The sequence below is a fragment of the Manduca sexta genome, chromosome 6 (assembly GCF_014839805.1).
Source record: "Manduca sexta isolate Smith_Timp_Sample1 chromosome 6, JHU_Msex_v1.0, whole genome shotgun sequence".
Taxonomy (NCBI): Eukaryota; Metazoa; Arthropoda; class Insecta; order Lepidoptera; family Sphingidae; genus Manduca; species Manduca sexta.
In genome coordinates, this window is record NC_051120.1 from 111,253 (window position 1) to 131,192 (window position 19,940).

The 19,940-nt window shown below is 34.6% G+C and overlaps 3 protein-coding genes across 3 annotated transcripts in view; 1 reads left to right on the forward strand and 2 right to left on the reverse strand.

Annotated features, from left to right (window-relative positions):
* The first annotated feature begins 2,032 nt into the window (after positions 1-2,032).
* Positions 2,033-6,858, forward strand: LOC119191985 (facilitated trehalose transporter Tret1-like). Its single transcript, XM_037445843.1, has 6 exons — positions 2,033-2,281; positions 3,826-3,982; positions 4,208-4,425; positions 5,154-5,325; positions 5,806-6,092; positions 6,484-6,858. Exons 1-6 carry the CDS (start codon positions 2,175-2,177, stop codon positions 6,761-6,763), a joined length of 1,221 nt encoding a protein of 406 aa, XP_037301740.1. The 5' UTR covers positions 2,033-2,174; the 3' UTR covers positions 6,764-6,858.
* LOC119188559 (antichymotrypsin-2-like) lies at positions 6,777-15,649 on the reverse strand. The gene is made up of 7 exons (XM_037445833.1): positions 14,867-15,649; positions 12,906-13,276; positions 12,400-12,576; positions 9,849-10,062; positions 9,035-9,249; positions 8,553-8,735; positions 6,777-8,321 (listed from the first exon to the last, which is right to left on the reverse strand). The coding sequence occupies exons 1-7, from the start codon at positions 14,880-14,882 to the stop codon at positions 8,040-8,042; spliced, it is 1,458 nt and encodes a 485-aa protein (XP_037301730.1). The 5' UTR covers positions 14,883-15,649; the 3' UTR covers positions 6,777-8,039.
* Positions 15,650-19,125: 3,476 nt separating this feature from the next.
* Positions 19,126-19,940, reverse strand: part of LOC115451603 — an 18,229-nt gene continuing 17,414 nt past the window's right edge. The window contains exon 5 of the mRNA XM_037445851.1: positions 19,126-19,448. Within this exon, the coding sequence (XP_037301748.1) occupies positions 19,226-19,448 (223 nt within the window). The 3' untranslated portion in view covers positions 19,126-19,225. The remainder of the gene's footprint in view (positions 19,449-19,940) is intronic.

Below are 19,940 nucleotides of genomic sequence, written 5' to 3' on the forward strand. Positions count from 1 at the left end.
TTGTTTATATTATGTTGATAATATTTTGAAAAAGCTTATTTAACAATGCCAATTTAATCAATACTATACGTTCTATATACATATGTAGTTATCTAGGTAAGTTTCTTTGTCATCTACTAAGTCACAACGGAAAGATGTTAATGTGTCAGTAGAAACTAGATAAAATTTACCTTGTAATCTCTTATGGCAGATAAAATTTCGCATACAAAGTAGAGAAAGTCATAAGTCATAAAATGTAAATAGATAAATAGTCGCAGATTTACAATGATCTCGGATAGCTTTTATCAGAGATAAAATATTGACTGTGAGATAAAAAAAGAATTAAACAAATACACTGGCATGCGTTAGATATTTGCCCAAGTACAATCAGCCGAAGCAAATTTTATTAATTGCCAATGGTCCCGTCAAACGTTGGTCTCAGATAGACCGCAGTTTATGTTAGCATCTTTTAGGTCTCGACAAAAGTGCCATAGGTATATGATCCAAAATTATTATATGCTTCAAGTCGGAATTAACAAAACTCCGACAATTTTTAAAATTATGATCGGTTAGATGATTTGGAGATTAGCGTATACAAAAAAAATATATATACAAAAATCACCCACATTACTGCCGTTGATTTTTCAAAATTATTCTTTGATTAACCTTGTTCTGATTATTAGGAACACAAGAATAAAAGAATCAGTAAAGCCGGTCGAGCCATTTTCACGTGATGCGCATTCATACAAGTGGCAACTGATTTTTATTTAGTACTAGCTTTTGCTCGCGGCTTCGCCCGCGTGAAGGTGTTTTCCAGGATAAAATTCCACTGTTTGATAAAAGTCTTGCTACATATTTTCCCGGTACTTATAGGTTCAAACTAATTTTATGCCCAATCTATAATTTCAGTTCAATCAGTCGAAAATCTAAGAACATTTATACAAACTTTCATCCCCTATTTTATCCCCTTAAGGGTAGAATTTATCAAAATCCTTTCTTAGGGATGCCTACGTCATAGTAGCTTTATGCATGTAAAGTCTTAGCCCGATCCGTCCAATGGTTTGGGCTGTTCCTTGATATATCACTGTCAGTCACCTTTGAGTTATATATTATATTAACAACTGAAGTTAGCTAAAATTGAGTTTCTCGAAGCCGACCACTATTTATGTACTATGTATTTTGAGACTATGCAATTTTGTCGCATTCGCGATTCACTCACTTTTGTTGAGTTTCAGAACGCGATATTAGATCCTCCAACGCGCACGCGAATTTGAACTTTATGCAGCGGTAATAAATTACAAATTGACTCTCCATTTTATTTAGAAAACGTTTGTATGGGAAATAGAAAAATGCTGTTTTGAGGATTTTCCCGGCAATTATTCGAATTTTTCTCACCTTTTAAACCTTCCCTAGACCTCCACGAATAATTCAAGACCAAGATAAGATAAATCCGTTCAGCCGTTCTCGAGTTTTAGCGAGACTAACGAACAGCAATTGATTTTTATATATATAGATAAATTACGGCAACTGGTTTTGTCTATAAACATAAATTGTTTGGAGTATATCGGGCCATGTTTAGGCCAAATTTACTAACACAGCCAATTGCCGATTGTAATTGCCTGTAAATATTATTTTTTACGATCGCAGGTAGTTAGTATTAGTTACTTCAAACTTGACATTTATGTCATGGATTTTTATTAATTTGAATTTTATCTGGGGTAGATAATATCAAGATATCAACTGTATATAAAATTGCCACTTTGTCATCAAATATCCCTAAATAATGATAAACATATACCTATGCTGTAACTGACCACTATTAGATCCAATAGTCTCTGACCAAATTGCATGTGGATTATGTATAAAAGAACTGACAAGGTAACAAGGGCTTCTCAATTTCCCTACTCACTCTTAAAAAGCTGATTAAACCAGTTCCATTTTATCAAATGCGTACACACGAAATTTCTTTTATGATAAGATGTTATTTGCAAATGTCATAACTGTAGTAATTATTCTCTAATTAGACCGTCGCGTCAAGGCAAAGATAATACTTTACACATTTTATCATTTCAGGAAGTATATCGTATTTAACACAACCTTTTGGCGCCCTTCTGTCTGGACCCATTGTGGACTACTTCGGAAGGAAGAAAGCCAATTTTTTGGTGAACATTCCTCATCTAGTAGCGTGGGTGCTCATGTATTTCGCATGGGATTTACCCACATTATTCATAGCTAACGCCTTGTTAGGTTTAGGCACTGGTGTTATGGAAGCACCAATTAATTCTTATGTTGGAGAAATTAGGTGAGTAAGAAAGTATATATTTACTTTATTTTATTTATAGCTTTGAAAAAAAGGAAATGGGGTATGTAGAATTGGTAAGACATTATAATTAATTGTAAAGTTCGCATGTTTTGTTCATGCGTAAATGATAAAGATATGACGAGTAAAATTTTTATGAATCCTGCACAAAATTGTTGATACAATACGTATGTAATAAATACTATGTACGTCAATCCCGGGATCATTAATAAATATGTATAAATATTCATGAAATATTGTTATTTTATGAATAACAATAAGACATAGTAAACAATATTAAGTTGAATGAATTCTCTAGGTATTCATATATGGAAAAATTTAGACCATTTAAAAATTGTTAAACCAGGAATATAATAATATTCAGAAGAATGAATACTTACGTATTTGTAATTAAAAATATATTAAAAAGAAGTTAGACGGTAATAGATCTAACAACATTAATCAAATGATCCCTTGTTTCGAGAGACAGTGCGATTGATTTTAGTGCCTATATAATACTATCTTTTGCTCCTGGCTTCTTTTTAAGTTACACTATATGTCACTAGCTCTTATTACCAAAATAGAGAAATTTAATTAGGTACATCTTAGAAACAAAAGCGAAATTACGATGAAATAAAATTTATCCCGATAAAAATTAATTCTTTCTCAAATTGATTTATAATTGTGGTTTTTAGCGTCCCTAAATCAATTCATACAACTTGATAGTGTTTACTACGTCTTATTGTTATTCATGAAATAATCTTTTTTAATGCAAATTAATAACTCATTAATGGACGTCAACCCGAGATTGTCGTACATAGCATTTGTTACATACGTATTTTATTCATCATTTTGTGCAGGATTTATAAAAAAAATAACTCGTCATTCCCTTTATCATTTACGTAACAAAACATTCGAACTTCACATTTACTTATAATGTCTTACCATTTCTAAATACCTCATTTCTGATTATTTTCGTAATTAAAACCTTATGGTGTATATTTTCTCGGGATGAAAAAGTAGCCTGTGTCCTTTTCAGGATCTTAAACTATCATCATAGCCAATTTTATCTAAATCCGTTTAGTACTTTTTGAGTTTATCGCGTTCAAACAGATGGGGGACTTTGTTCTAATACTTGTTGATTAATCTCAGTGGTGCTGTACCGAAAGTTCTTCGTAATTTCTAATACCACGACACAAGTCCTATTTCTAATATTAGAAGTAGGCCTTCGAGTGTGTAAAATGTATGTAAAAATCAGTATCACGAATAACAACAATATCCATCAATTGGCTCGTCATCTATGTTTCCGTTAAAATAACACCAATTTGTGAGAATAGATCTTGCGTAACGATAATAAATTGTATCAATATACACTAATCGGAGCTAAATTATGCCAAATAAACAAGGATTTCGCCAGTTTTTCTACGAATTTGTTTCGACATCCCAATAGGCTTCATCAAGTAAACAATCCTTGAGACGTCAATAGCTTAAATTATTATACTTGCCGAATTCATTATCTTAAAAATATTATGTGCATTGAATTTCAGTGAACCATCAATACGAGGTGCATTGTGTACTGTGACACAATTATTTACTTCAATAGGAGTGCTCTTAATGTACTATCTGGGCACAGTAGTCAGTTGGAGGACGGCATCTCTCATTTGTTTAGCAGCACCACTTGCTTCGATGCTGTTGATATTATTTGTAAGTATTATAACAATATTGACAGTAAATAGTTCAGTTGACGCAATTACGTCGGTTAGAACTAATTTAATATTAAGAAATATACTGGGCATTCTTAATTTATGATCTATAAATTCAACAAGAGGCAAAATTTAATGACAACTTAGTAAATGCAATTTTTTCATTATTCTTCATTAAGTAAGAGCTTATAAGGGGTTCCATTAATGTATATTAATTACATTTCAGGTGCCAGAAACTCCAGTATGGCTTTTGTCTCAGGGCAGAGAGAAGGATGCACTCAAAGCCCTGTGCTACCTTCGTGGGTGGACGACGCCAGAACACGTTCAAAACGAGTACACCCAACTGGTAGTCTACACAAAGAACTTAAAACGTTGTGTGATTTGCAAGACTGATGATTTGAAAATACTAGATTGTGAACATTTGAAGATTAACAGAATTCAGAGGTAAGCTAAGTAAATATTAACTTTTTAAGATGATAGATAAATTAGATAGGATAGGAGAGTGTGGAGGATAAGGAGAGGATAAGAATTAGAAAGGTCCATCTAAAAATCTAAGGTTCTCATAAATCTGAAACAACCCTATATTTAGCAATGGACACAATGTGTCTTATGATTATAACAATTAAAAAATAGGAGACTATTAATTTACTCTGTCATTTGTTAAACTTTATATTTGAGACTTTTAGAAAGTTTTCAATTTCTTGGCAATATTAAGTAGAACTAGGTGTGGTAAACCTGACAACATACACAAACTCACATGTCGCAATAAATAACGTAACATGAGTTTGAACATCATTGTATAACACTTTAAACAACCTGTCGTTTACGTAAGAGGATAATGTACCAAATGCTAAAGAGAAAGATTTACTTATTATAAATTCAGGCCATCAGCTGACTTTTCGTAAGTGCTGCTTTAGATAAGTTACAAGTTTTAAGGAATATTTAAAATCAATTTACTAAAAGTTAATTTGCCCAACATAATATAGACGATACTCATTTGAGAATTGAATAAATTAAAAGTGTCAATTTCATCATTTAAATTGTTCAATTACCCCGCTTTTAAATTCAGTCACGTTATAAATTATTAGATAGCATTTAATATAATTATCAAAAAATCAATCTTATGATTATCAAATTTAACAACTTAACTCCAAATTTATTTTCCATTGCAGGTTCATCCTTAGATTTAGATACGTATTTTTAGCCAAAGAAACACTTAGACCTTTAACGCTAGTGATGTTGTATTTTATGTTCTACGTGATGAGTGGACTCACTCCGATCCGCCCAAATATGGTGAATGTGTGTAGAGCATTCGGCATGGCAGACGATGGAAAGAATATTGTGGTAAGTGTCTCTGCTAGTATATTGTTATACAATGTGACTTTGCTGATTAGTATGCTAACTAAATAAATCAATAGACTATATAACATTCCATTTTCTGAATTAAATTTATTAGACAACTAAGTTATTTAAAAGCTGTTTCAAAACTTCTGAGTAAATGCTACTCATCACCTAAATGTATAAGCCAACCAATTACAAAAGTCACACACTACACTCCCAAAATAATGGGAATTAAAATGAATAAGGCTCTAAGGACTAGTTTCATAAGTTTCAGGCAAATATATCGTATTAACAGCTCATGTAGATAGTACACATTTTATTAAGATTTTCTTGAGAGCACAGATTAGTAAGACCTTTGTATTTGGTACTTGGTCTTGTTGTTGTGTTAACTAACAATAAATCTATCAATCCAAAACCGTATTGATATCGTTATAAGATAATGATTTAACGAAACTAAAATAAAAATATTCTTTTGCTTTTCAGTTGACAGTTGGTATAATAACATTCATAACCAGCATTGTTGTGATCGGAATCATCAAAATGGCAGGAAAGAGGAAATTAATACTCACCGCCATGCTTGGGACAGCAATCTCTTGCACAGCCCTCAGTGTGTACGCGAAACTCAACTTAGATGATTCTGTATTCTCATATAACTCGGATACTTTTCCAACTAATACCAGTTATATACCGTTGACACTGTTTTATCTTTTGACTGTGTTTACTGGACTCAATATACCTTGGGTGCTACTTGGAGAAGTGTTTCCGTTCAGGTGACTATCATTTTAATATTATTATTTTTACTGGAACTTTAAATAGCATAAGACATTCATGTTAATCTATTTAATGAAAATTTACCTGAATAATTCCAAATCCTTTAAATTATTGTACCATTTGGAAGACTAAATAGAATAAATGTAGATTTTTTTTTATATTAACATTTTAATGCAAAGGTTTGGATGAATGTTTGTTACTCAATTACGGAACGACTGAACGGACTTGGGTGAAATTTGGCATAGAGATAGATTATACTCTAGAGTAGCACATAGACTACTTTTTTCCCGGGAAAACACATAACGAGACTTCTATCCGAAAAACTAAATCGCGGCTGGAGGCACGAATAAAAGATGGTTTCCTTGTAAAATAATCATAAACTATTTTTAGGAGTCGCGCGTCAGCTCAAGGATTCGCAGCGGCTTGGAACTACGTCGTAACTTTTTTGGGCTCGAAGACTTATATAGATCTTGAAAAGAGCGTAAGATTATGGGGTACCTTCGCTGTATACGCTGGCTTCGGGTTCGTGGGTACCATCTACCTTTACTTCTTCATGCCAGAAACAGAAGGAAAACATCTTCACGAAATTGAGAACTACTACAGTGGAAAACTCAGAATATTCGCAGACGACCCATTTATAAATTTCTTTAAAAGGTTTAAGAGGAAATGATAACCAAAAATTATTTTAAGTGTTTTATAATTGTATATATTTAATTATTTACATACAGATTTTACAATATAAAAGTCATCATGGACAAGTACTCAGTCTATATTTTTTTTCCAAAGTTCATAATGTCATGGTTTTTTTACAACATTTTGAATTTAATATACATATTTAAATATAAAAAATCACACAGGAACGTAAAGACACATGTATATTTATATAAAAAATTATGCACATAGACATCGCGGGCGCATAAACTAGCCCTAAGAATTCATATGCCTCGCCTTAGTTATCAAAATTAAGGCACTAATCCGTAAATTCATCTTTCATGCACCTATAAATGCATCAGCAACATTCAATTTAGAACCGAGTAACAAAAAAAACAAAACAGGACAAAATATTGTTCTGTTTTGTTTGTTTTCAACACATCACTCGGACGTATAAAAAAGGTATTTAACTTTTTGATATTATTTGTAAAATTTAATGCTCAGATAAGCAATCCTCTAGCTTGATAAACGCCACAACTGTATGTTAACTGTAGCAACACAACCTTGATATTTGAATAACAAAACATTTGGCACTGGGCTGCATTCGTAACCTATGACATTAAACGTTAACTGTCATAATATCCAGGGGCCGTAGCCATAATGTTTTTCTAGTCACAAACGCTAACTTAGAACCGTATTAATATGCAACTTAGTACCTCTTAAGTGCATCAGCTGAGACGCTGTCATACGCAAGTCGGAATCTTAAGAAAGCCGCTATAAATAATATATATGTTAATGACCTCAAATGACACTAAGTCACAATGTAACGGATTTTGACAGCTGACTTTTGCAGTAGCGTCATCTCAGATAAGAACAAGCTCTTAAATGACATCTTAAGCTTGGTTTATTAAATAGTTCAATACATTAAATGTATCCTTGACATTTTACTTAGAGGTCAGATTGATTTATTAATACGACTCTTAATTTATTAAAATAACATAACCCAACTATGGATTTATTTTTAGGTTATGTCATATTTATACCTTTTACCTGTCCTTTTAGCGGTAACGATTGTATTGATTATTCGAACAACTTCCTTCGAACCGGAACGCAACAATATTCACATATTACAGGGTAGCAGCAAACATAGACAATGCAGTGGTACTTGTCCAAATAGACTTGCACATAGTACCTCTATATTGACTCTTTAAAACGTGGAATAATAGTATTATAAACCGATATCATTTTCCAGCCTTTTACTACATTAATGTTATTGACAATGAATTACCAAAGATCTATATTGTAGGATCCATTATTCTTGCCATAAACAGCGGAATAGATGATCTATTATCCCATAATATAGCCAGGAAAGGCTTGTTAGCTCTGAAATATAATGAAGGCTCATCATAAGATAATGCTACAGCTGCGAAAGATGTAGCGGCGGCCGCCGAGCCTCCTCTCTCATCGATTGTTAGAACAGCTGAGTGCAAAGCTGATGAAACTTGAGGAGACAGCGAGCCATGTGATCCAAGATTATAAAGTTCCGCTTGTTGGGTAAAAATGCTGGATACACCCATCTGGAATAAAGTAGGTTGTTTAGCTTGTTGAATAGTATTGTCATAAAACATCTTGCAATAACTTTGACACCATTTAACAGTAAAGTTGAAATATGCTAACTTTGTCAAATTCGGAATTATGATAGTAAGGTATAATAGATAAGTAGTAGCTAGGTATAAATTAGAGTTTAGCATATTATGCAATACATACACGGTTTTAATACAGGATTTAAAAGCAGAAATTAAACCAACCTTATTCAAAACTGGTTCCAAATTAATATCGGCTTTGATAGAAAACTTAGGTAATTCCAGCGCCACGTCTTTGGGTGGTAAATCCAAGAAACTGGCCACATCTTCCATGGAAAGTGATGAAAGAAGTGCGTCAACATTAGATGATTTAAGCGGTAAGACGACGATAAGAGAGTATTCGTTGTACTGTAAAAAAAAACATAGACTTTAAACAGAGTTACGGGCAACTAAATAAAATTAAGAGAACCACTTCAAAGAAATAGAATAAATGAGAAACACAATAAATAATGTAACATTTTTTTAACTTGTGCCAATCAGGTGATATTGTAATTATATTGTTCTCCTTAATCATAAGGATAGTAAAAGTATTAGAGCAATTATGTCAATACATTTCCTTTAACCAATTTATCTAAAAATAAATCTTTGATTGTATGTAACAAATCATCTAAATAGTGAAAGTATTAAATAAATCCTGCGTAACCTACCTCGAAGGGTAAAACAACCACTTTCGCCATGGCAGGCTTGTGAGTTCCAGCTTTGAAATAACGACGTGTTTGCATAAACGATGCCACCTTCTTTTCACCCCCGTTTAAGGTGAAATTGCGTTTTTGTGTGGCTTGTTCCCTAAACGGAATCTCCCACAACCCCTTGAAGTATACAGCATTCACCATCACCATCTGCGTATTTCCACTGAGATCATCTGAAATTTTAAATAATAATCTATATATTAGTATGCGACGAAAAAATTAGGCACTCTTTTTTTTTAATTGCGTGTACGTATGTGTGTAATTAATTTTCATATTGAAACGAACCGCAAGAATATTAAATTTAAAGACGATTTGTAGGAAACAAATAAATAGGACTTGAAAATAATATAGCAGGCAATGAATTGGGCAATCGTCAAAAGTCAGAATTTCTGTTTCTATTCTATAATTTTTTCTTTTTGTCGTAGGATTATAGAGCATGTTTTGGAAGGTCGTTTTTAACGAAATAAGAATATATATATTTTGCGTTAGGTTACTCTAGTTCTAAGGGTGCGATATATTATCGACGGTCAAAATCCGTGCACAAGATGACCAATAGAAATACGTTTTCATTATGGACATGACTTTCTACTGAATTATTGTTATAGCATGACTCTAATGGAGACATGGTATACTAATTAAGATGTTGGACATGCACCATTTCTGAGTGCAGATATATTTTCAACAGAATTTTACCCATACGCAAAACTTGCTAAACCTCTTTTAAACCAATAACAATAACGTTCGACAAACTAATATATGTAACAAAATTTACCGGGGCTAACAAGTTTGTCAATTTTATCATTAGTCTTGGAAGCAATCCAGCTGTTGATATTTTGGGCGGCCAGAGCTGGTTTTCCAAAATAAGTCGGTGTCAAATCACTATCAAAGTTGTTAACGGCTATCCTTTTGAACTGCGGGTTTAAGTTGAAATTTTCGCTTAAGAACACGTTGTTGGCCGTTTTTAAAATGTTTCTTGAATTGCGTTTCTGTAAAAAAAAAATGTATTTTAAAATATTTCGAAAGGATACGGATTCAGACTTGGAAACCAATCTACGGAATAAATGGTGTAAATTATTTATTATTTGGAATAATATTTTTGTTAGTTGTGTCTCCTGGTATGTAATAATTCTTTTTGATTTTTATTCAGGACTAGCTTCCGCCCGCAGCTTCGCCCGCGTGGATTTCGGGTTTCAAAAATGGAGAAGGTGCTCAATTTGTCAGGATGTTTTTTTTAATTTATGGTGGTATGCAGGTGGTCCGATTGTCCGGTCAGGGTCTGATGATGGGATCCTGGTGAAATCGAAGGAACTTTTAACCATTAAGGTTGCACACGAAATGACGGAAGCTTAAAAAATGGAGTAACTTCTCCCGTTTTCCCAACATTTTCCATCACTGCTATGCTCCTATTAATTGTAGCGTGATGAAAAGTATACTATAACCCGCTCAGGAGTATGAAAAATAATTGTACCAAGTTAAGTTAAAATCCGTCGAGTAGTTTTTGTTTCTATAACGGTTATACAGACCGATAGACAAAAATTTTACTAATTGCATTTTTGGCATCAGTATCGATCCCTAATCACCCCCAGTTATTTTGGAAATATATTTCATGTACAGAATTGACCTCTCTACAGATTTATTATAAGTATAGATAGATTAACTAAGAGAAGGAGATTTTCAGTTTCAATTCTAATGTCTGTTTCTCCATTTATTATGTCTTTGCACTTTGCACTCGCACTATCATTCCAAATCTCCATCCAAAAAAAACAAAAGAAATAATATCGTGAAGCCAACCAAATAACTAATGATATATTAAATTTTGTGACTGTTCAATTTAGTCGGGTCCGCCAGATCACTTTTGTTGAGTTTCAGAACGCGACATTACATTATTATATTCTGTGCTCCAACGCACACTGCTTTGATGTTAGGAACACACCTACATTGCTTAGACAACAGTGAACTTTATACAATAGCAATAAAGCTCAAATTGACTCTACGTATTAGTTAGAAAACGTTTGTATGGGAAATAGAAAAATGCTGTTTTGAGGATTTTCCCGGCAATTATTCGAATTTTTCTCACCTTTTAAACCTTCCCTAGACCTCCACGAATAATTCAAGACCAAGATAAGATAAATCCGTTCAGCCGTTCTCGAGTTTTAGCGAGACTAACGAACAGCAATTCATTTTTATATATATAGATATTGGTTACTACCTCAATGATTAAAAACAGTTATTGAAAAATACAAATGAAGGTGAAAAAAGTAGATCAAAACTTAAACCTATTACATCGTTACTTCATAACAGTTATTTATAACCAAAATATATTTAAAACTTAACTATCGGACTTAAAATATTATGTTAATTACTTAACATGAATACATAATTAAAATCAACATAACGTACTTAACTATATAGTATTAGAGATGTTGCTTTGATTTTCAGTGTAATCAAGAATATTGAAATGACAGTGAGTTGCATAATAGTCCATTGAAATGTTACATTTTTTAGGCCTTACCTTGCGTTTTTTAGAGGACGCAATTTTATTTTTTTGAAGTGTAGGGGGGGTCAGTGTAAAGCTAAAACCAAGCTCCAGTAGTTTATCGTTAGTTTCAGAAGCTCCAGAGCCAGACTTTGATTTTGTGAACAATTGCTTCATCTGTGCCAAAGCGATTCAGGATCCAAGTAATTCGCGTACAAGCCGACAACCGCGGGTTTGTGTTGTACGTAATGAGAGTACAAAAAAATGTATTATGAACCTTATAAACACACGTTTTGATGACGTTGCAATGGACATTGCTTAACATTGAATTTCTTAACATTTTCGCTTATAACTTTTTTATTTATAGCTCTACGACAAAAAGTTACTGAACCAAAGTTGTAGAGAATTTAATTTGCAACAAAAAATGTTTATAATTCTTTTTTTGTCAGATAAATAGTTTAAGACATACATCGTAAAACCATTTCAACCCTTATTTTCAAGATGGCGGCCGTCGGACAAGGGTGGCGACCCCACAAACTTGGTTTTAGCTTTACACTGACCCCCCCTACACTTCAAAAAAATAAAATTGCGTCCTCTAAAAAACGCAACCCCAAATGTAACTTTTCAATGGACTATTAAGAAATTTGAAATAAGGAAGAAGAGATCGTATTTGTATCTCGAAAGGGTTATAAAATGTTTATAGTCACTACATAACGCGTATGGATTCAAACCAATTTTAAGACTTGGAGCTGTGCTTGAATAATATTGAGTGTGCTGCACACGGCCACGATTTTAGAAATATAAATAATAACTTATATTAAAAATAATAATATGTAAAATAAAAAACCTGTATTTCTTCATTGACTTTCTTAAAAATCTCTGCTGATTTCTCTGGAGTCATCTGCAATGCTCTTGTTATCTCGTCTAAGGTGTTACCAGCTGCACCTTGCTGCAGCATTGCCAGTAAAATCGTGATGGAGAAAGGCGACGCAGCGAGATTCCCAGATTGCTCGGTGGCCATTTGCTGTAAACACCATCCAATACTAATTTCAGACTAAGTTTCTTAATGTTAAAGTCCACTATTAAATTTTCAATAAATTATTCGTATACTGGCGTTATTGAATTCGAAAAATAAACCTGATATTGTGTTATGTTAATATATTCCCGTCACATAGGACACACTTTTCTGATAACGATCCAGAAGTTTCTTCTACCTAAGCCTACGGTCATAAGCCCTGACCTTTTTTGTGCAAACTGGTTTCACTTTCTTTGGAAATTATACATAAGTTTCTAAATAACTTCCGCTATTACGTACTATTTACAAATAAAATAAATCATGCCTTAAAGCTTCACCTTAAACACGTTAACACCAAAGCTTGTAGATGCAGGCCCCGAATGAAAAGAGCTTGTTGTAGGTATCATTGGTGATAAGGATTTGAAAGGAGTGTCCTGCGTTGGTGATCTAGTCGGACTGTGTACTCCACCATTTATCTGTGGCTGTTGTTCTCTTTGGGATTTCGTAGTTTGTAGGGATGCTTGTATATCGAACTGCGATTCAAAGGGTCCTCTAGTATTGGTTTGCATATTTTGATTAAATCCAGAACTCCTAACAAAAGGCCTCATGTTATCCGCGAAGTAAATGCTGTTGGGGTCAGCGTCATTGTTCAATGGTATTACATTCAATTGTGAGTGTACTCCTAAAGAGAAGTAACAAAAAAATATGCCTGAAAAGATAATATTACATTTTAGTCACGTTTAAAAGCAAATGTGTGCATAAAGAAATATCGTTAAAGCAAAGTTTATAAAATTTGGCAATATAATAAAAGCTACAGACTTTGTCAAGTTATTGAGAAACTCTGCTTAAGCAACTGTCGGTTTGTTAGTAATGCAGGTTCTCCGCAACACGTTAATGAAGTATTTTACAAATTAATTGAAGATACATCATATTTCTCTAGTGGATAGTAAACTAAAAATCAGATCAAATTATGCCAAAAAACATCACATTAATGCGAGTTACGATTCAATAAATACAGCAGTGCTAACCCTGGTGAAAATTCTACGCGTGGAGGTTTTTTTTATTGCTTTGGATGACAAGACGAGCTTGCCATTGGCCTAATACTAAGCGATACGACCGCACATAAACAATAAAACACCAACCAACATCTTGAATTACAAAGTATTGTTTGGTATTCCAATGCGCTCGCCAACCTGAGACATGGGATGTTAAATCTTATGTTCAGTAGCTATACTGGCTACAATGTCCTTTCAACTGGATAACAACAATGACTACACACTTCTGCTTGGCGGCAGAATTAACATTACGGTGGTACCTATCCAGGCGGACTCTCACAGATGAGAGACTTACCACCAGTGAAATGTATGGTGATGATATACTCGTGTTCTATAATTATATCTTGAGTCTATCATGGTTATTTACTTTTTGATGGACTAAATATTATAGTAGTCAACAGCCAGAGGATTAGCTACTGCCGTATCAGCCGTATCAGTGACAGTAGACAGTAATACGGTACCCCCGAGCTTTGGAGCTTCTTTTCGTCCATACCTACATTAAACTAAGCAGGCACCCAAAAGTTCGCACTGCTCTGAAGGGCCCCCAACAAATTTTAGATATAGGGCCCCTCTGTGGCAAGCTACGTTACTGTCATCAGCTTTAAAAGCAAAATTCCAACCATCGATTACCAGGCCGTTATCTTCTTGATAAACTTGTATCGTAAACCAGTTCATTATTGTCCTCGAAACTGCAAAAACTAGATGTTTAAACGCATGTTTATCCTTAAAGATGCAGCCAGATAGAAAATCATACCTACATATTCTTAAAGTAGATAGGTACGGAGGTATTCAAAACTTAACATAATGTAAATACTTACTCGTCATACGACATTTCACAAGTAAAGTGAAATGTAAGCAAAATGCTCTGAGCAATATATTCCCAGGAAATCCCAAGGGCATTCCCCTTGCATATTGGGAAAACCGTTCCATAATGGACAAAGTGATGAACCTCAATATATCCCATCTCAAGGAACAATAAAAACCCACTACTGAGACTAAAATACCATCCCAAATTGACAAATACCTACACGGATATTGCGAGCTTAGGTAAAAAAATATATTTTTATTCCGATTGAAATCTGAATTACGCGCCAAATGGAAACAATGCAAAACGAATGAACAACACATACGTTCACAGTTATTGAAATGATGTTCACTACGACGATTCGTAAAGGTCTCTACTGAAAATACAAGTTTTAAACAAACATGAAATTTACAAGTTAATAATAAATATAAGTACTCACTTATTAATATCTTCATATTTGCAAATTTATGTATGTCCAATGATACATCGATGAGTCACTAAATATTCTTAATAACCACTTTCTTGATTTTGCAAATATTATTTTCGCCAAGACACTCCACACGTTGTTGTGTCGGTGTCTACTGGTCGAATGACCACACAGATATAAAATCCGTTTGAGCACAATTAATCAGACAAACATGCAAGATACTATCGTATATTTGAGCACTAAGGTTCATTTTGAAATAAAAGGCGGAAACGTTTGCGTAGGCATTGGGTTTTCCGTACAAAATCAAGTTTATTCCTTTAAATAAGACAAGTATAATGAACGTGATGTTGATGTTTTATGTATAAGAGGAAAAACAATAGTAATGCGTGGAGGTATTAACTATTATGAAATATCCATATTCCTTTGGGTGGCTCGTGACGAACATGATAGTGGATTTTTTTTAGTGGGACATATCAAAGTCGCATTATATACATATAGAATATACCACTTCGATTAAGTTCAGGTCAAGTCAAGGATGTGATAATTTAAGTGTATGAACGCAAACTAATTGGACGGGTTTCTATATCATAAATTCAGCGTAATTTAAGTTTTTTTTTGGGTACCAGATCCCACAGTGAACACCGACAGAAACCTGCAAATGAGATACTGGAATCTTGCGGCTTAGCGACTGCCGAAGCCTGGAGGAAAGTTGGAGGGGGTATTTGGGGATGTGGAAGGAAAAGGAACGCTCTTAAAATGTATCTAAGGGAGAAGGCCAGGAAATTTTCGCGAGCCCTCATAGGCCTCAATGTGAATTGGCAACTATGAGGTATACACACTGGACTGTGTGTCTAGGGCCGCGGCAAATGTCCTCTCGTGCATGGGCGTGCATTCGGTGTGATGACCGAGCGCACAAGAATTGTCTTCGGGGAGACATTATTTTAGGTTAGGTACAGGGATATCACGCATATTTCACCAGCTATGTTCCATGTTACTGTTGAAGAGCATATTGCTATTCATCTGACACGGCTCCAGTGTCCCGAATCCTGGCTGATACAGAGCAGAAAAGTCCTACATCGCTAATGTTCATATATACTATATTTCTATTAGAATACAGCAATCCTTACGAGTTTGTCGTTCGCCCATAACTATTAAAAAGACCATCTAATAACTTGAATTACAAAGTATTCGTTGGTATTCCAGTGCGCTCGCTATCCTGAGACATGAGATGTTAAGTCCATGTCCAGTATAGATATTATGTCCAGTAGTTACACTGACTATGATGTTTTTCAAACCGGAACACAACAGTGACCACACACTGCTGTTTGGCGGCAGAAATAGAAAATGCGGTGGTACCTACCCAGGCAGACTCTCACATATGAGAGACCTACCACTAGTGAGCACAATGTACAAAATGGAATGTAAATAAAGCAGCAATTAGTATTTATTGCATTAATTTTCTAGTATTAGGTACGTGCGATAGATAAGACAATGATCGTCACATCTCTCAGGTCACACATTTATTCTGACCCCGTGCAGATAACTGTATGCACTTAAATACTAGTCATGTTGACAATACTGTGAGAGTAGTTTAAATAAAAAATAGATATCAATCAATATCAATACTCCACCAATTCAATTCAATACCTCTTGGAAAACTTCACAAATTCAAATCAAATCAAAATGTATAGAAACGTCGCGATGCAAAACATACAGAAAAGTTAGGGCGCGGACATCACATGAACATATCGGGTGCCCTATTGTAAAACACAGAAAGGACGGGGCACCGTCGCGAGCGCCGATGGACGGGTGTGCGGGCGGGCTGGGGCGCGGGTGCCGACACTCGCACGTCGCTGTCACACAAAACTACTTATGTCTGAGTAGTTGCGACGTGTTTCAAGAAGGAAGATCATTGTATATTAAGTGAAAATGTAGGACGAAAATGTATTCAACGTTCAATTTTGTAGTTTAATTGAAAATCATCCAGTTCTCTATATTATTATAATAGACCAGAGTATTGCAATAACCCTCTGTAGATATATTAGCGAGATACACCAGTGCTGATACATCTTCATATTCGGAAGAAGACATGTTATCGTCTCAAAATTGGATAGCTGAAAACCGTCATCTCTCGCGGCGCCCAGCAGCACGTCCGAATCTTTTCTTATAAAAAATTACGACGGCGCCCCGTCCGTGCTATGACTGCGCCCCACGTCTTTTCTGTGTGGCCTGCACCTTATCCACTGCCACACTTACAATCAGAAATACACTCACGCACGCGCCTTATTCATAACGAATTACAAAATGAATAAAAAAATCTGAAAAATAAAGATGAAAATTTTTGGTGAAAATATTCGCTATTCATGGTCAATTTTTGCACAATGTTAGCAGAGATGAAGACGAGTAATATGTGGTTTCATTTATTAACGTAATCTCATAATTTCCCGGTATCACTCCATTCATTGGTAAACAGGGAATTACCATTCTTCAGATAAAGCAATATATAATTACTTAGGATATGCATTAGTATAAATACAGATAAAAAAATACACTTTGCGTCACTTATACGAAGTGATACCTAATTGACAATTTTCCTCATTTCAAATGTCTAAAAATATGTTTTGGAATATACGTACTATTTGATAAGTAAGTATCATGTAAGGTTGGATTAATTTGCATAGGCAATAACTGTTAGCATGCTAAATCACATATTTTAGCATTTCACAAATTAAATACAGTTGCTAAATTTTGTGAAGTGCTAATTAATTCTTGCGTTAGCGCGCTTCGCAAATGCAGCGCAGTCGTGCGCGCCCTTCATAGCGCCCGCAGGAATTATTCTTAAAATCCGTGCTAAATGCTAATGCGACCTGTTTTAAGTAGAGGAGTGAACGAGAAAAAAGGCGCGTGAGATGCGTTGCGGGAGTGACTCATTGGATAGTTAATATTTTTAGAAAATTAGCGATTATTAGGCCGGGTAATATTGCACTAAACATAATTTTATGAAAATCTTGCACATTCTACTAGGTACCTATAATACTCATTCTATATTCTATAATAAACAAATTAATATTATAAATTTTAATAAAATGTATAGAAGGTAAATTGGCGTTAAATAAAAAAAATGAGCCTTAAACTTAGTCCGTGGATTGCGCGCAAATTGCTAATTCTACATTGGCATTTTAATTTGCGAATTATATTTCCCACAACATTAATTCATGCATCATATTAGCAATTAACATGGTTATTTAGCATAAGCTAAAACATAAAAATTAGCATGCTGATTAAATAAATTCGAAATAGCATTAATTGCCATCTCTACTATCTCGGACACAACCCAACTGCATGTAGGAGGCTGTGGAGACAAATTATAGAATTACCATCATGATCATTATTAGTTCCATTATCAAGCAACGCAATCATGTGTGGGTTTTTCTAATGCTAACGGTGATGTACGTGCATTTTATAAGTAGGTACTAAGAAATAGAAGACTCAAAAAAAATGTATAGGTATATTATAAGAGATGTAATTGACAATTGATGACAAAGAGTAAGTCCAGAGTTGCTTTTTGTCCTTCTTTTTCGGGTAGTCATCACTTACGTAGGTAGTGAAATCAATACTTTGTAATTCAAGGTTTTAGATGGTGTTTCTACTGTTTATGAGCTGTTGTATCGCTTACCATCAGGCGACCGCTCGTCTCGTCATTCAAGGAAATAAAAACTTGACCAGTTATAAGGGCAACTATGTTCACCTACGTGGCTGATAAAATACTTTTATTGTATTTTATACTACTCCCGTGAGTATGGATCACATAGAGGCAATATACGCCAAGACGGCAACCGGTCATAAGAATCTACCCCAAAAGAGTTGTGCCTCGAAGTTATTTCTACTCTCTGTCCTTATTTATTTATTTATTTTATAAATTTTGTTACAACGACGGATTTGACATTCTCTCCCAAAACAAAAAGTGTGAAAGAAAAGTTCGGTACATTAGAACAATAACAAATCAAACAAACACACATAACGCCTTCGTCTCCGAAGGGATAGGCAGAGGTTCTACCAGTACACCCACTTTTCGCCATGTGTATTCCGAATCATGTTATCAAAGGGTGAGCCTATCACCATATAGGCCCAAATCCAGATTCTGGGCTAATACCGAATAAGATAACCCTATATCACTTTGTCCGATCCGGGATTCAAAACCGAGACCTCGGAGCGGTATTCATACCGCGCACGCAATACAACTTCATTTCCGAGGCAACAAATAAAACAAATTTGTTATTAACCGTTTATTATAATTTGCTACGCCTTCACATATTCATACAAATTCCAAACAAAATTGTCACATTAACCCTACACCATATATGTCGTACGTTAAAATATGTTAGCTTGATCTCTCTTTATAATCCTAGTATCCATAACAGACAGCTCGTTCGCTGCGTTTACAATTCTTTGGGCGATGTAACTCGGAGGTATCCCGTAATGTTCGTAGGGCACTTTGTACTCAAATATCGGGGCTGCGACAGTCCTGACAGCTCTACGAAGCACCGAGCACGTGTATAGAAGATTGACAGCTTTGCACTCGGCCGATTTATACCTGAAAATAATCAAAGGGATATGACAGTGATGGACTTGTGATGGCCGGATAGGACCAACGTACATAAGGTTCAAAATCAGCTATAATGGCCCACGTAAGTGAGTCGCGTTGCACGATCAGTTTTGAGCTGTCCGGCATAGTTGTGTCAACTGACGAAGACGAAGGTAATCTGGATGTCGCGCAATGACTTTCCACTCAAATACAATATCAATTTGCCTTGACGGTAAATAATAATTATCAAATAAGATTTATTAAAACTTCAAGAAAGACAGAAAAATATAATAGCTAGGCAGCTGCAGGCGCATATCAGCTTTCATAAAGTTTTCTATTAGATAGCCTATCGATTCGTGTTGGTTACAAATTAAAATCATCTTTATTTAAGGAAGTGACCTCCGCAGAATCAAAAATAGTGGCATCATTATTAAATTATTAAAACAATGTCACCATCTTAAAACATATGCCAAGAATTTTTGACCCTGAATTTCCAAATAC

Excerpts from the sequence above, each read along its gene's own strand:
- LOC119191985 (XM_037445843.1), top strand. The coding sequence starts at position 2,175 with ATGTATTTCGCATGGGATTTACCCACATTATTCATAGCTAACGCCTTG. Across the intron at positions 5,326-5,805 it reads ACGATGGAAAGAATATTGTG|TTGACAGTTGGTATAATAAC; the intron begins GTAAGTGTCTCT and ends TTTGCTTTTCAG. Across the intron at positions 6,093-6,483 it reads GGAGAAGTGTTTCCGTTCAG|GAGTCGCGCGTCAGCTCAAG; the intron begins GTGACTATCATT and ends AACTATTTTTAG.
- LOC119188559 (XM_037445833.1), bottom strand. Across the intron at positions 10,063-12,399 it reads AAGTCAATGAAGAAATACAG|AAACGCAATTCAAGAAACAT; the intron begins GTTTTTTATTTT and ends TTTTTTTTACAG. Across the intron at positions 8,736-9,034 it reads TGGTTGTTTTACCCTTCGAG|TACAACGAATACTCTCTTAT; the intron begins GTAGGTTACGCA and ends TTTTTTTTACAG.